The following is a 17,849-nucleotide window of genomic DNA, read 5'->3' as shown; positions in this document are numbered from 1 at the left end:
TAGGCTCTTGTTGATTTTATCTATTGCTACTCTGGTCACTTGGTTTTTGCAAAGAATTGTGAATTCTATTAATTAGATGTAATGCTAACCAGGTGTTTTTTACTTGGGTGCTTTCTCTAGCTTGCTTGTATACGCCAAGGGAGCAGGACATGTTATGGCATCTACTGGCACATCCTATGCCTTTGCACATATAATCGTTTACCTATACAATCTGAATTGCCTATTTATATTGTCACAGAAGGCATTCTTGATAAGTATTTGCTGAAAGCTGTGTGTCATTTATCATCACCACAGCATGGATCCAGTGTTGTTTTCCTCAATGACTGCTGCAATCTCCCTTCTCCATTTTCACAATTAGATTAAAAGAATTGTGACACTTGCTTTGGCAGTGGTTCGCCTTAATGACACAGTTTGTGTAAAGTTAAGAATATTATGCTATTTCTTTAAAATATAAGTATATTGCCCAGTATTGGAATAGAAAGGAGAAGCGTGTACTTAGAATTAACTTTTTTTTCCCCAGCATCTGCCTTTGACCCATTTGGGGGTAGTCCTAAGAAACCTGTCCCAGATCTTTTAGGCTCTTTCCTTTCATCAAATGCCAAAAGTGATCCTTTTCTTCAAGCAACAAGAAGTCCTTCACCTACAGTGCAAGGGGATCCTTTTAACATGGGTATGATGTCTTTTTTATTTTTAAAATTATGAGAAAAACAATTAATGGTGCTGATCTTCCCCCCTCAAATGTGGGTTACTTACAAACAGAAGAAGTAAAATGCTTTCCCCCCCAATTTCTTTAAATTGTACTGTCAATAGTATCTGTTCATGAATGAAGGCAAATATATGTGTCCCAGGACAGGGATCCAATCTGGGTTGGTCATTGGGACCAACCCAGGGAACTTTTGTCTCTGGTAACTGACCCAGATTGGATCCTTCAGTATCTGTTCAGCAGTAAAATATCCATGTTCATTTAACTAAGAATAAACCACAGAGTTCAAACTGTTCACAAGTCAAGCAGCAAAACATTGTGTGGTTATTAGTCAGCTTTTTGGGGAAACTCTCATTTTTTTTAATGTGAATAAGACTGTAATCTTATTTGCAAAAAATGTGGAATCACATTTTTCATCCTCAGTGATCTGACTCAACCTTGGCAGACACTTCCCAGACACTCAAAGTGCCATGGCTGTGTGAGAAATTTTTGTTTACATTGGCTGTGTGAGAAATTTTTGTTTACATTAAGCCATTGACATTGTCTATTGACATAAAGTAGAGGCCTTTTTCATACTCACAGTATTAAGTGCTTATTTTCCAATATTTCCATGGCTGAAGCAATATTTTGCCTTCTGCTTTTCATGCAATGTCAGGGAGAAAATCTACATGGTGGCACATAATATCAATTTTCACCTAGTGATCTGCTGGACGTTGGCACAACTGATATTTTTGTACTGAGAATTCCAGTTCACACATGAGCCATTCTTTGAACTTTAAACCTGCCAATATTTCGGAATGAGGTTATGCACATATGGTCCACTCCAGGATTTGTACTAGACCATCATGGTCTATGCATGCACAGCTAAGGCAAGGAAAGGATCGAAAAAATAAAAATCTAAAATGTACCAAAGCACCAAAAAATACCTGGACACAATAATCATCACAGCCAATATTTAGCGAATTATGTTCCCCCAAAAATTATTGCAGAACAATTTTGTCCGTCCTCCTACTTTACACAACTGGGAAGATGCAAAAATGTTTGAAGGAGACAACACTTTCTTCTGAGTAAATAATTAGAATTTTGGCCTTCATGCATTCTAAGAAATAAATAAGTTGATAGAGGCTAACACTTTGCTTTCCAGCACTGAAGTTTGCATTTAAAAAATAAAGTGCTAAGGAATTGGGAACATAGTAGTGCATTGGTATCCATTAGGATCATGTTGGCTACTTGTGGTTTAGGCATTCTTAATAGGCATTGTTGCATGACAGTCTTTAGAGGTTGCATCAGTGGTGGGTTGCTCCCGATTCTGTCCGGTTCTATAGAACCAGTAGTAAAACCAACGGGAAGCTCCGCCGACCCGCCCCAACGTCATCAAGGGGCTTCTGCGCATATGCAGAAGCATGCATGTGCAAGCTATGTGAAGTTCATGAACCTGAATTTTCTAGATGACAAAAAGCACGTATATTGATTTTGTGAAGATGAATTTAGAACATTTTAGGTATTCATTTCTGGTGAAATTAGTACTCACAAGCTATTTATTTTGAGAAAATTGCATATATATTTACTTAATGAGAAGACATAGTGAATTTACCACAAACAATGTGATAAAAGCTAAAACAAATGCTTGGAGAACTTTTTATACTACTATTTTTAAAATATTGCTAAATGGCAATGTTTATCTTTTAAGGTCCTTCGAATACACCAACAGTTTCCATTCAGCCAGATATTTCAGGAGACTGGGAATGGCCTAGTAAATCAGGTTTGTCTGAAACTAATATCTGTTTAAGATGATTTATAGCAATAGCAATAGCACTTGGTGCTTTACAGCCCTCTCTAAGCAGTTTACAGAGTCAGCATCTTGCCCCCAACAATCTGGGTCCTCATTTTACCACCTCGGAAGGATGGAGGGCTGAGTCAACCTTGAGCCGGTGAGACTAATATCTAATATGTTTAAGATGATTTATGTGAAAGGTGTTCATCTAAAAACTGTGACATTCAGCATCAGTTTCTAAGTAGTTTGTTTGTAAGATTTATATTCCACCTTCCCTTCAAGAACTCAGGATGACATACTTGGCAATATTTGGATTGGAAGGTGCCTTCAAATTTGTATTGATTCCTGGTAATGGCCGGGAGCAGTCATTGCAATTTGCTTAGCAAGATTTTTGGAAGTGTTTTGCCATTGCCTTCATCCCAGGGCTGAGAGAGAATGACTGGCTTAAGGTCATACAACTGGCTTCATGTCTAAGGCAGGATTAGAATTTATTGTCTCCTAATTCTTAGCCTGGAACCACTTCACCACTACACCAAACTGACTCTCTCTAAATGAAATGGCAATTAGGTTCCCATCAGGGATGTAAGAGGGGATCAGCCTCCAGCAATTGTTACTGAAGTTTTGAAAATATGTTTGCTCAATGGACACAATACATTTAAATTTTAATATCTTAAATTTTGAAGAACTGCCTAGAAGTGCTAATGAAATAGAAAAATATGACAGAGTCGTATTTGATGTCAGTAATTGATGTATTATAGAGATTTTACAACAGCATGTGTACTATGAGTTATACTTGCGGCTATTTATATTTATCTAGTTGTCAAAAGAAGGGACATGGTGGCTCAGGGGCTAGGACGTTGAGCTTGTCGATCGAAAGGTTGGCAGCTCAGCGGTTCGAATCCCTAGTGCTGCCGTATAACAGGGTGAGCTCCTGTTACTTGTCCCAGCTTCTGCCAATCTAGCAGTTTCGAAAGCACGTAAAAATGCAAGTAGAAAAAATAGGGACCACCTTTGGTGGGAAGGTAACAGCGTTCCGTGCGCCTTTGGTATTGAGTCATGCCGGCCACATGACCATGGAGACGTCTTCGGACAGCGCTGGCTCTTCGGCTTTGAAACGGAGATGAGCACCGCCCCCTAGAGTCGGCAACGACTAGCACATATGTGTGAGGGAAACCTTTAACTTTACCTTTACCTTTAGTTGTCAAAAGCCTTTTTATAGTACACGAGCCAAGTTAACTTCTTTATTCTCTGTTTACTTAATAACATGATTTAATGAAAAAGTAACCTAGATGTTATTTTTTTCTACTCTAGTTTGCCAAAGGTTATTTGGGTGCTTGTTGAGACTTGTTCAAAGCTGTTGTTTGAATATATCTTCAATGCAGACCTCATAGAAAGACTTATTCCCACATTACAATTCTATGAATGATATGCTTTGCTTATTCAATTATATTTCATCAACTTGCTTTTTCTCTTCTTACATCATCTAGGTATGGTGAGCAAATCAGCTGCTTCCAGCCCTACAGGATCACTGCACAATACCCCCACACATCAAGCCAAACCACAAACTCTGGATCCTTTTGCTGACTTGGGAGCTCTTGGTGCAAATCTAGCAGGTTGACTGATTATTGCATGACCAAAACACATGTGTAATTCTGAAGTGCATGTTCATATACAGTCTGCTGTTATTAATGTCTGTTGCCTGCTTCTCCAGAATGAATAACCAAAGTCAACCCATGAAGGGCAGATAACAAAATGCTGCCATTTTCCCAGCTCTCAGTATTTCACACGGAACCCTAAACAAATGTTAAGCTATTGTGGGGGTGGTATTCTAAATTTTAAATAAAACTAACATAAGCCATAAAAGACAAAAAAAAGTGAAAGAAAAGTGAAAAATAGAAAAAAATCAAAAATCAAAGAACAAAAAGAAAAGAAAAAGAAGTAAATTCTCTTCTTCCCAGCAAATACATACTTTAAAAGCATAGCACTGCTTCTTAAAATATAACAAACCTGTTCACCTTATATCTCATCTCATTCTCAATAAACATAAACATCCTCATCATTCTTCCTAATCGGTAAAAGTTCAGTAAGGGTTACCAGAAACAACCATCTATCTATTATAAACTTAATCTAATAAATCTAACAAATCCACTTAATTTCATAATTTTATATTTATATCTCCTTGTCTGTTTTTAAGCAAATCCCCCAAACTTCACCAATCAAATACAACCAATAAAGGTTACCAGAAACAATACCTCAACTATTTTAAACTTAAATAGAAAAAAATTAAATGTAGCAAATAATCTCTTATTATTAAAACAAAACCTTAAAACATTATTTTCCAGTTCTAGTAAAAAAATCCTTTAAAGATTGGTAAACCTAACCATAGCCTATTTTATCCTTGATCAAATAAGCATATTTTATATTCTTTCCCCTTACTTCCAAAACCTTGATCATAATAGGTCCTCTCAAATAATATCCCACCATATGGTTTCTTTTCATTTATTTTTATTTTCTCACAAAATCACCAACATTAACAAGTCCTTTTTGTAAATCCAGTATAAAAAGATTATGCAAGTCATTCTTCTGGCCTATTATTCACATATTCTTTTTAATTATTAAACATCACCTAGTTTTATTTGTAGGTTCAGTTCATCTTGTTCCATATCCTTCTTAGTTAAATCCATATTTAAGTCAAATTCATTCCCCAGTGAAAATTATTTCACTTCCATAGCATCATCTAGTCTTTCAATTACAGCAAAAAAAAAAATATTTTAAAGTATCTGCTGAATATTTTTTTTCACACTCATCTTGCAGTGTATTAATTATTTTATTTGCTTTTCATGCCCTCTAGTGTCCAACTGAAGACCCAACTTATTATACTGTATGTTTTTTCAAGGAATGTAAATATCCAATGTTTCCCATGGGAAGGATTTTATAATCGATTTCAATGTTCTATTTCAAATCCTTCTGTTTTTGCTATTTTCCAAAAAATAATATTTTTTCAAGTGCTTAAATTCATCTTTAAAACGCTTCTTTCACTAAGGATAGAGACTTACCAAGTGAATGTACTAGAAGCTTGTCAGTTGAAAGGATCTTAATATTTCTGTAAAAAGATAATTTAAACATTGATTAAGAAATGAGACTCTGTTGAACTTTTGTCCTTAAAAGGCTGCATTACAACTGTAAGGTTAGATGGTATCCTATCTACTCCCAACAACTCAACTCATAAACCACTGCAGAATTGTGGTTCCTGTAGTCTACTCATGAGAAGTGGCTATCCAGAATACATGTGGGTTATCTCATTATCTGTCCTTTTTCTGGAGAGATTTTACCAGTGCAGATCCAGCATTCAACTGTGATCTCCATCATAAATGCCATTCCACGTTGGCAATACATCTGGCTCTGCATGGTATTCACTAGACGTCTCAATTCTAGTAGAAATTCTAAGCAGAACTCTGAACAATTCTCTTATTTTGTCAAGCTTCTTGTCTATTCAGATGTCAATTTGGAGTGCTTATATGTTAGATGCCCACGACAGATTGGGAATTTTGCATGTGTGCTGCACATATCAGGAATTGGTGGTACTGGACTTTGCGTTAAGGATTCCACAAATGATAGCTTTGAGGAGATGACAATGACTATGCTGGGTTCTTTTGAAGTAACTCAGAATTTCATGGGTCTGCTTCTATCTGTTATTTTCAGTTTTTATTTATTTTTATTTATTTGATTTTGATTTGATTTTGATTAGTTTTAAGTGCTGATATGCCTGGGAGATTTTTTTTACCACCAATCTGTTTATTTGCCTCTTGACGTCAAGATATTACGTCTAGTTGGAAGATTGAGTGGGGGGAGGGAACAATTTCTTAAGGGCATCTATAATTAATTTACCGCTAGAAAAATAATAATTGAATCTAGAATATCCAAATAATTATAGTTCTATTACTTATTCCCAGAGAAGAGTCTAAAATGACTGGAGTTCATTTTACCTGATTTTGACACTGATTCCCTTGGTGGCCCAGTGGGATAATTTTGCTAAAACAGATAGAGAGTGATTATGATATCCTTGTATGTGATAAAGAATTTGGCTTTGAAGTGATTTTCTTCACTCACTTATATGACTCATCCCAGAATCTGTGATCATTAAAGACATAATATTTAGAGGGAGGAATTCCCATATGTTCAGATTTTCAAATGCTAATAGATTGTGTCATATATATGAATAGTCTTCACTAGTACATTATCTAAATGGTGAGCAATTAGAAGTTACATATCTCATTCTACCTATCATTGCAGCTTTGGTTTTGGTATGAGAAAAATTGCTCATCTTAACCAACACAATTAGGAAATAAGTAAGCAAATATTAATGCAACCCAGTTAACAGATCATAAAATGTATGGAATTGTCCAGTGGTGAAATCCAAATTTTTTAACTACCAGTTCTGCGGGCATGGCTTGGTGGGCGTGATGTGGCTTGGTGGGCATGGCAGGGGAAGGATACTGCAAAATCTCCATTCCCACCCCACTCCAGGGGAAGGGTACTGAAAAATCTCCATTCCCACCCCACTCTGGGACCAGCCAGAGGTGGCATTTGCCAATTCTCTGAACTACTCAACATTTCTGCTACCAGTTCTCCAGAACCTGTCAGAACCTGCTGGATTTCACCCCTGGAATTGCCCATTTTTCAATATCTTTCCAATGCCTTTTATAAAACACTTTGGCCCCACCTTTTTCATTAACCTTAAAGTCTACTATGATCGTAACAACTACATTTATACTCTTTTCTGCTGTTTGCTGCCTTGTTTGTTTACATTTCCCATTGATGTTGAAATAAGGGGTTTTCTGCTGGTTTGCAGAATCAAGGCCAAATAGATAATTGATGTGATGTGGCATGGCTATTTGTAGATATTATCTTTTTTATTTATGTCACATGGGGTTCTTTTAGAACTGGAGGTGGAAATGACACACAAAAAAAGCTTTATGCTTTTTTTTTTTACTATTTACAGTGAAGCCATTTATATCAGTTATTTACAGCGATACATATACACAATTTCAGTGTTCTTCCAATGTCAGGTTTCCTTCTACGTCTCCCTCTCTCCTCCTTCACTATCTAAGAGGGATGATTCTCCTCTAGCTCTTCTGCTTCCTTCCCCTTTTCTGGGCTTGCCAAGAGAGAATGGAAAGAAAGGAATAGGCTGGATTTACTGTAATGTGCTCAGCATGGCTTGGCTTTCTTCTGGATCTACTCAGCTACAGTACTACTACTCCATTGATAAAAGAACCTTTCTCAGGGTCCTCTGCTTTCAGTCCTTCCTCAGCTTTGCCAATAACCGAGGGATGAAATTCAGGAGATTCTGACAGGTTCTAGAGAACCGGTAGCAGAAATTTTGAGCAGTTTGGAAAACGAGCAAATACCACCAGAGTGGAGTGGGAATGGAGATTTTGCAGTATCTTTCCCCTGCCACGCCCACCAAGCCACACCACGTCCACCAAGCCATACCCACAGAACCGCTAGTTAAAAAATTTGGACTTCACCACTTCAATAACTCATGAACGCCTTCCTTCCTATCTTGAGCCTTGTGTCAGGATTCCAAGTAATGCACCCATAGAAGCTAGAACTCTGAGGCAGACAAATTCCTTAAAGAACAGTTTTATTGGATGCATCATATTGGCATAACTGGTGAAAGCCAACTAAAAATTCCCGTGACTTTCACCCAATTAAAAGTGAAAGTTTCTCAATTGCCCCAAGTCACTGGTCACACTGTCCAATTCAGGTGCTGGCTGGTTGCTTGGTTACTTCACTCCTTCTCTGGCCAGCCACCTGTGAGAATGGGTCCTTGGTTCCCACAAGAAAGCTTTATTGTTTTGGCTACAAAACCGCATCTAACTATCTCCCCTCTCCCTCTGTTATGTGGCAACCCTGAAGCCTCCAAGATGGCCTCAGCCATGTTTACTCCAGGGTTGACATCTTGGTGAGGATGTCCTTTCTCTTGGCCCTCACTTCTTTTCTTTCAGAGAAGTCCCCAGAGGACCTTTCTTTTCTCTACCCAACTGGACTGCACCCCCACAAAATTTCACTGGCCAACTTCTGTCTCCAACTATATTGTATACTGCATTTCTCTCTCTGCCCCCTCTCCCTCCCTCTCTCTCTCTCTTCCTCCTTCCTTCCTTCCTCCTTCCTTCCTTCCTTCCTTCCTTCCTTCCTTCCTTCCTTCCTTCCCTCCTTCCCCCCCTCTCTCTCTCTTTTGGGGTCTGACCAGCAACATGTCCCTCAGAAACTGAGGAGTTGGGTACTCCCTCCTCCCAGGGCTGTAGTCCCCAATACCCATATATCAGACTGGACCAATGGGCCTGCTGTCTCTATGTCTCCTCACATCAGCCCTGGCTAGCAGTAGTGACAACATAGATGAACTTCAAGCCCAAGACTGAGCTGCTCCTCCCCTTTTTCTCACTCCCTTTGTTGACTCACACCATCAGCTATGCCAGGCCATATGCCACAAGTCAGTAATAGGGAAATGATACAAAGATGCAAGCAAAAGTAAAACATTAGGATAACAATTGGTGATGTTTTAAAATATATTCTTAATGAATAGAATGATGCCTTAAATATGATGAACAAGTCTCTTGATTATGCATTTGAATTGATTGGGTGACTTTTTGTTTTGCTCCCCACCCACACCCCAAGCAGTCAATCAACCACAACTTCATTCTGCACTTGAAAATAAAAGGAAAGTAACATTTTATTCGTTCTGGAGAAGTTGAAGGGTACAGCCATTCTCCACTCCCACTCCCAAATCTATAGGAAATTTGTCTTGTAAGATCTGTGTACTTATATATTATTATGGAGTACAATAATTGTCAGTTTTTATAATCTTGAAAATGTGTTTTATTTATAGTTCCCATGACTTGATACTTGGTTATAGGTGTAACAATTCTCATTCTAGTTTCATACTAAGCCAAACATAACATTAATACACGTTGCTTTACTTCACGTTCCAGGTTGTCCTTCTTTTGCCAGCAAACCCACTACACCTACAGGAATGGGAGGGGTTTTTCCTCCTATGGGATCACCACAGAAACCATCTCCCCAGCCAATGGGAGGTGGCAGCTGGCCACAGGGCCCTGGATTCCCTAGGCCTCAAACCCAGACTAAACCTCAACAAAGCATGCCTCATTCTTCTCCGCAAAATAGGCCGAATTATAATGTGAGTTTTTCTGCAATGCCTGCTGGTCAAAATGACCGTGGAAAAGGATCGGGCAGTTCTGGTAACTGAACTTTTAATTTTTTGAACTATGTTTTAATGCAAATAGTATGTTGCTTGATAGGTTACAAAGTGCGATATTTTCATGGCCAAGTCTCAGTTATAAGTGACATGTCTGAAATTAAACTAGACACTCTAGTTCTAACACATCAGCTTGCTCCAACCAGTCTATGTGTTTTGGAAATAAAACACCCCAAGTTAGGAATTGTTAACAGGGATCTTGGAAATGGCAGTCCTAACACATCTAAAGGGCCTGGGGAGACTGAATTAGATATTATTGCAGAAATGGTACTGCTGCTTATTATAATAATAAAGCAATGTTTGTCCTTCTTCCCGATGACTTATAAGTGAAGAAACAGCAACATACAGATTTCTGTAGATTTCTGGATTTTAGATTGTAACTCTTAGTATTCCTCATTGTTGGCAAGGACTGATGGGAATTGAATTTTAACAACATCTGAAGACCTATTTGTTGCCCATTGTTTTGAAGTGAAACTCAGTGTAAGATCTGCTATGGTGCTACCAGTTTTCCTGTCTGCCAATGATATGGCTTGCATACAAGGAGATCTCATATTTGATAATATTATGTTCTACAATAAATTTCACTAGATGTGGAAAGAGGATAACAAAATCCAAGTATACCATTTTACAGCAGTATACTTGTAATTAATTTTTTTTTAGTTACCACATGTTCACTTGAGATTAAAAAAGCTGAACTTCTTAAAGGCAAGCAAAAATTAGATTCGTATTATTTGAACCGCTGAGCGAATTTAAGTCCAAAATGGTCCTATCTGATAAACCAAAGAAGAGGGATCTTACTCAGATAGGTAGACTAGAAAAGGCAATATATGGAGTGCTAAACTACAAGTAGTCCTCAACCTACGATCATAATTGAGCCCAAAATTTCCACTGCTAAGTGAGACCGTTGTTAAGTGAGTTTTGCATTTGATGACCTTTCTTGCCACAGTCACTAAGTGAATCACTGTCGTTGTTAAAGTTAGTAACAAAGGTTGTTAAGTGTATCTGGCTTTCACATGGACTTTGCCTGCCAGAAGTTCACAAAAGGTGATCACATAACCCCGGACACTGCAACCATCATAAATACATGCCAGTTGCCAAGCGTTCAAATTTTGATCACATGACCGTGGGGATGCTGCAACAGTCATAAGTGTGAAAAATAGTCATAAATCACTTTTTTCAATGTAGCTGTCACTTTGGTCACTAAATGAATGGTTGTAAGTGAAGGATTACCTGTATACATTACATAAAAGTCCTGTAATTGAATTTCTAGTGACATGCTGTTGTGGAAAGCTCTGCTTACAACATTAGCCTTGCAGGAGAAAGTATAAATTCCCATAGTTTTCTGTGCTGTAGATGCCTATGTATTATCTTCTTTGGCTTAAGTTTTGGGGTGCAGTAATTTGATCGTGTTAGAGAAATACTGACCTATCTCAAATCATGAATAATAATAATAATAATAATTTTTATTTTACTGTTCAGATTCTAAGCCCAAACTGTCTGCTGATTTTGAGGATCTCTTATCTGGTCAAGGTTTTAATGCTCATAGAGACAAAAAGGGTCCCAGAACAATAGCAGAGATGCGAAAAGAAGAAATGGCCAAAGAAATGGATCCTGAAAAATTAAAAGTAAGCATTGGGATAGCTAAGAAATTTTCAAAATAAGTGTCAAAGAGGTAATAGGATGTATTACTAATTAATTGCACATTAATTATGTCTGCCATACAAAAATAATGTTGATATGCTATAGAAGCTCTCTCAGGATATTTCGCATTGGGTTTTTTTCTGTATAGTTTCAAAGTGTTAGCACCCACGTGGTGACAGTGATGGTAGAAAAGAGGGGATAGAGCCTCCCACTGAGATATTCAGGAGAGTAGTTTGAGATTTCTATATGATGAACTAATCATGGTTGTTTTCTGGAATTTTGAAACTGTTTAAGCAAGTTTAGTCTAATACAATAATTGGCGGCCCAGAGGGGGGAAAAGAGGGGATGATTTTGTTGGAAGGGCAAGGGCATGTGTGCATGTGTAGCTGAACACGCCCACGACATTCTTGGTGATGCTTGTGTGAGTGGGGCCGCAAGCACCTGCAATGAGGTTTGTGCAAGCATGCTGATGCTTGCACAAGTGGGGACATATGCACGTGCACTGGCCAGCCACTCATGAGTCCCAGCCACATTAGGCCACAGCCCAATGGAAGGCTGCTGTCCACAGGTTGGGGAGCTCTGGTCTACCGTAATAGGAATAATTAACATCCACCTGTTTAGCTGTTTGATTCAGGATTATATCTCTCTACACAGATCCTTGAATGGATTGAAGGGAAGGAGAGAAATATAAGAGCACTGTTATCTACCATGCATACAGTGCTATGGGAAGGAGAAACGAAATGGAAACCTGTAAGCATGGCTGATCTTGTAACTCCAGAACAAGTGAAAAAGGTTTATCGGAGAGCAGTACTTGTTGTTCATCCTGATAAAGTAAGAAACAATGTCTTGGGATTCATATCTCACAAAACTAATATTCTAGTTCTGTGTATTGCTGCAGGCAACTTCAGATACACAAACAGTTGTACATTGTTGTTACCGTTATTACCTTAAAACCTGAGAGGGTGTTTCTTGGGATATACAATGTATTGTCAAGTGTGATTCATCTAGATAATCTTTCATTCATACTAGATCTACACAGCCTAGTGCAGGGGTCTGCAAAGTTGGCTCTTTTAAGGCTTGTGGACTTCAACTCCCAGAGTTCCTCAGCCAGCAAAGCTGGCTGAGGAACTCTGGGAGTTGAAATCCACAAGCCTTAAAAGAGCCAACTTTGCAGACCCCTGGTCTAGTGAGAAGACTTGAAATTGATTGTCCTGTTAGGAGGAAGAGGAGAGAGGTGGTTTAGGTGTGAAATCTCAGGATAATTTGCAATATTTCTCTTTTCAATATTAAAAAAGTCTAGAAAGTGCGAATAGGTTTCATTTAACTTGGAAAAAAGAAAAAAAGAGGATTTCTTGCATTTTAATCCTCACAATGACTATTTTTAATTAAAAAAATCGTGATTTGAAAAACTAATAGCCCCAGGTTAGAAATAAATACATAAAGCACGCCATATATCATTAGGATTAAGGTTTGATTTTGTGATATGCAACATTTTTTTTTGCCAGTTAAGGCTACATTGATTGGCAATCATTAGCCAGCTGACAAGAGAGTTCTATAATGCAAGCATTTCTTTAGAATGAATGAATGTGTACAACCTATATCAATCCCAGTATAAACGAATGTGTGCAACATTAATTTTATTGTCATTTCTTTGTTGCTTTGAATTAGTAAGACTTTCCTGAGAAAATCAAACTTGATAAAATGTGCACTGTTCCACAAATGAATAATATAGCTTTGTGGTTTGATTTGTTTCAAAAACAAGACTTAGCCTAACCATCTGTTTGTTTGTCATGGAATAAATCTATCTGCATTGCCTGATTGTCCAACTCTTTTTGGAGGACAGAAATAGACAAGGTCACCCTCTATGAATCCTTACTCACTTTCACAGTGACCATGGGGCTCTGCTTCCGAAATAGATTTTTTCCTATTGCCTTGTCTGGAGAGGGTCCTGTCAGTTTGGGATGAAAGTTTTAGTTGGCTTCAGATTGGTCTTTGTACTTCATGGGGCACTTTATGGAGGAAGGGCGGCCTTCAGCTGAGTATTTGCTCTTATATCACTTAAACCTTTTTGCTACTGTAACTGAAGCAATGTTGTGGTCAGCCAGCAGCCTGCGGAGCTGGCAACGGAGTCAGACAGCGATGAGGCTGAGGAAGAACATGGGCCAGTCCTGGAGGTTGGGGAAGGTCCGGATGAGGGCTCTGGGTTGGAGGCAGAGGTAGGGCCAGGGCTATCGGGGAGTGAGGTGCGGACTCCAGAGCCTCCAGAGGCTGACAGTAGTGAGGCAGAGGAACAGGAGGAGCCTGTCCCTAATGCATGCATGAGAAGAGCTGCCAGAAGGCAAGAGCAGCTCAAGCAAAGAGGACGACTCGGGAGTAGGGCCAAGAGATGATTGGCCCCTCCCATAAGGCTTAAAAGACCAGCAACGGTGTTTGGGCTCTTTGCTGGAAAACAACCTTGATAGCTTTGTCTTGTTGCATTTGTATCGGTGTCTTCTGACCTTTTGCCAAGAAAGGCCTTTGGCAGTTTGCTTAATTGGACCAAGATTGGTAATAGGACTGAGGAATTGTGTTGGGAGGAATTTGCTTTAATTTAGTTGGACTACGCCGAGAATGAATTGATTCTTAGCTGTTCTAATAAAGTTTATTTGTTTTTACACTGACTGAGTTTTCTACTACCTACTTGGGCCTGGGTCACAACAAGCAATACCACAGTCAGTATTACTCTTGCCTTGAAAGTTACATTTTACTGGTTCATATCCCCCCACACACATGCACCTTGCGAGGTTCCTAATTCTCCTTTGGCTTTTAAAATATATTTTTAATAAAATGAAGTGTCACCATTTCACAATTTCCCACCACTACCTAAAAACCTTTTCACCTCAGGTGACTGGTACAAAGCTAAGCCTAGACTTAGTGTTTGTTTTTAATGAAACGTCCATGGCAAAAAATGGATTTGCCTAAGCAACCCCAAATTTCTGTTGGATATTTCTGTGTGGATATACTTTTCAAACGGATCTTTGTACTTATTGAGACCTGTCATTTTGCTTTTCTTCCAGGCTACTGGACAGCCATATGAACAATATGCAAAGATGATTTTTATGGAGCTCAATGATGCCTGGTCAGAATTTGAAAACCAGGGCCAGAAGCCTTTGTATTAGCATTCCTCCTCAGACGTTGCTGTAGATCTGTGCTAGTGCTTGTATTGTTCCTTGCCACATGATTTTCACAGCTGAACTGATGTCTGGCTGGAGATGTAAAAGTATTAATACTAGCCCAATTAAAAAAAAAAACTCTTCATGGACAGGAACAAAAGAGAAGGCTGATCTTCATGAATTACAGATGCAAAAAGAAAGGAGTTCTTGGGACTGATTTATAATGTTCTTTCAGATTTAAATAGGCATTCTATTACACTAGGATTGTTTGCCTTGGAACAAGTGAGATAAAACTGTCTCTTTGCCTTTAGCAAAAGGGACTCTGTACCACTTTGGATGTGGCTTGATTTTGAAGTTTGAATCCAGAACTAACTCAAACTACGGTACATCTTCATTCATATGTAGTTATTTAAAACACTCTCTTTCTTATCCCAATTGGCCCTTAAATTGTTTGTTTTATTATGTTTTGAATATGTCAGATAAATAACGGGATTATATTGCTGGTAACTTTTTGCAGCCTTAAGCATAGTATTGCATTTCAAGTTTGAGATTTAAGCAGACATTCTTCACAATAGTTGAATTGGGAGTTGCATCTTTAAATAATCTGTTATGTTAAATCAGAAACCTCTTGGAGATGATATCAAAATCAGTAGCATGCTGTGTTGACTGTTCTGCACTAATAGAAACTGAGGGTGTGGTTATAGTGCAAGCTTTTAAAATTCTCCATTGAGATATATTATCTTCTTACATACAGGTGAATCCTTGACTTTTCCTTAAATTATGTTCTTCCAAAATTTTAATCGAGTTCAATCAAGCATAAGCTTCCCAGATCATTTTTTAATACAACTTGAGTGGAACATAGGCTCAGCTATTAAGTCTCTGGAAATAATTTATTTTGTAACTTATTCAAATGATGGAATCTTACCTACAATAGATATATTGGCTCAAAAAGCAATAAAATACAAACGTCTGTATGGTACCTATGAAGATAAGTGTTATTTTCACCTTCTTACAAGACTAACTTTACATAGTACTCTTTCCGCAGAGACACACGTAATGGCGATTTTATTTTGGGGTATTTCCTGAATGAAATCCAGTCACAGGCAATTATGCATTATTTTTCCTCCTAAATAACTGTCATTAAGTCAGCTTAAGTCAGGAACAACCGTGTAAACCCGGACTGAGTATTATTGATCCTGAAGTGACATTTGAAAATTGTATTTCTCATTTATTGAATGTATGGTAGAACTGCAGTCCTGTCACACACTAGAATCTATTATACAGCCTATCTCCTCAGAAAGCTATTCAGAGATAGGTCTAAAAACACTGGGTGGAGGAAAATTGTCTGTATTTTCACTAGGAGGCTAGTGGATCGGCAGAAGTTTTCACTCTTTCTTAAAGGGAGGAATTTCAAGGTAATGTGAAAATCTTTGTCTATTTAGTGTTTTTAAGACAATCTGTTTTTCTGTTCTGATTTTCTAGTGAGAAACCCTTTTCTGCAGACACAGCATGTCAACCAGCCTACATTTATTTTTATATTACATGCCACCTTTTTGTTGTATCGATCCATTATTTATTGCCATTTACTGCCAATGTGAATCAAAAACATCATGTTCTCCTTTTTTTTGTATATACAAGACATTAAGATGTTTGAAAAGTATAACAAACTGGATGTTATTTATTAACATATTATGAAATGTTTTGATCAAGTATGTGCTTGTCTATTAAAAACATTTTGGAATGTGAATTATGTTCCTGTGAATGGTTTTACTCCTTTATTTCCACCTGTAGATGTTTACGATGCTGTATATAAATAGATTTAATTAATATAGCAAACATTTTTTGAGATTATACCAATGATTAGCTTAGTGTATCAAATTTATTATTTTTATAAGTCCAGCTAACTCAAGTTTATGTGAAACACAAAGCAATCCTTACGTTTCATCTAATTCAGCATCATGAAAAATTAATCCAGCTTTAACACCTCCTCTAACTGCTGTGTTTTATGCATGAAAATGAGACTTGCTATGCGATCAAAATGATGGAGACCAGGAAAAGTTTCCTCTTTTGTCTTTTTGATGCTATCAGGAAATAACACTTTTATTCAGGTGTATCAAGAGTTCTTTTTCTTCTTTTTGTAAATCTGCAGTAAGCCCATTGAACTGTGAATAGTCTGAAAGATCTGTATATATTAAAAATTTCAAAGAACTCAGTCCATTTGATTTGTATTTATTCTTTGTGGAATAAAAGTTTGAAGATGTGGAAGGATAAAAAGATGTAAAGGTACATCAGACATGATGACATGGAAATGGTAAATTTGAATCCATTTTCTTTTTAAATAAGCCCATAAAAGTCTGTGACAATTGATCCCCCACTACAATTTTCTGAATTTATATTTTGGGGAACCTTCAAACGACAGATCCTTGTTCAATTATTATTTCATGGAATTTTAAAATATATAAAAATGATGCTGTCTTCTATCTGTAGCTTTCCTGTGCTTTGACACTTTTTAAAAAAATCTCTTCCTTATGAAACAATACCTACTATTCCCTTTGGATTGCTTGCAATTCTACCAATGTCCTCTGGGTATGAATGCTCAGAGAAGCAATAGATTAAATCGATATAAATGAAGTATCAATTCTTCTTCTTCACAAAAATCTAACTCTTGAATATTATGCTGTGTGCAAAAAAAGGGGAAATGAATGGACTTTTTTTGTTGAAGCCACTTCATTTTGTTAGGAGACAAATTATGCTGATGAAGTGCTTTTCTTATGTAGTTGTGGACATTTAAGGCAGGGGAAAGAGGGATGCAGTGGCTCAGTGGCTAAGACGCTGAGCTTGTTGATCGAAAGGTCGGCAGTTCAAATCGCTAGTGCCACGTAACGGGGTGAGCTCCCATTAGTTGTCCCAGCTTCTGCCAACCTAGCTGTTCGAAAGCACGTAAAAAAATGCAAGTAAAAAAATAGGAGACATCTTCGGACAGCACTGGCTCTTCTGCTTTGAAACAGAGATAAGCACTGCCCCCTAGAGTGAGGAACGACTGGCACATATGTGAGAAGGGAATTTTTACCTTTTTAAGGCAGGGAAACATTTGCAAGCATATGCAATATTCATATTACAGGGCCAGTAAAAAAAAAAATCCAGGGTGAAATAGCCATAATGCACAGATGGTACTGAGAAATAGATAAAAAAATATAAAACAGGCATTATAATTCAGGAATTTGTTCTCTACAGCAGCCAATGGTAAGACTAGAACCAACCAATGAAAGCTTTATAGCGACAGATCTAAACTTGAAATAA

The 17,849-nt window shown here is 37.8% G+C and overlaps 1 protein-coding gene across 2 annotated transcripts in view; it reads left to right on the top strand.

Annotated features, from left to right (window-relative positions):
• DNAJC6 (DnaJ heat shock protein family (Hsp40) member C6) overlaps window positions 1–16,699 on the top strand; it is a 72,804-nt gene extending 56,105 nt beyond the window's left edge. The window contains exons 14-20 of one of the 2 annotated variants that reach the window (XM_058178014.1): window positions 521–670; window positions 2,394–2,465; window positions 3,965–4,090; window positions 9,473–9,739; window positions 11,236–11,381; window positions 12,052–12,228; window positions 14,454–16,699. In XM_058178014.1, the coding sequence (XP_058033997.1) occupies window positions 521–670; window positions 2,394–2,465; window positions 3,965–4,090; window positions 9,473–9,739; window positions 11,236–11,381; window positions 12,052–12,228; window positions 14,454–14,555 (1,040 nt within the window). In that variant the 3' untranslated portion in view covers window positions 14,556–16,699. Of the gene's footprint in view, window positions 1–520; window positions 671–2,393; window positions 2,466–3,964; window positions 4,091–9,472; window positions 9,740–11,235; window positions 11,382–12,051; window positions 12,229–14,453 lie in introns of those variants that run through there. The other variant, XR_009154549.1, reaches the window with a different exon arrangement.
• Window positions 16,700–17,849: the final 1,150 nt, after the last annotated feature.

This window comes from Ahaetulla prasina, chromosome 3, assembly GCF_028640845.1.
Source record: "Ahaetulla prasina isolate Xishuangbanna chromosome 3, ASM2864084v1, whole genome shotgun sequence".
Taxonomy (NCBI): Eukaryota; Metazoa; Chordata; class Lepidosauria; order Squamata; family Colubridae; genus Ahaetulla; species Ahaetulla prasina.
The sequence above is the reverse complement of the archived record's forward strand: the minus strand, read 5'-3'. Positions and strand labels throughout refer to the sequence as shown.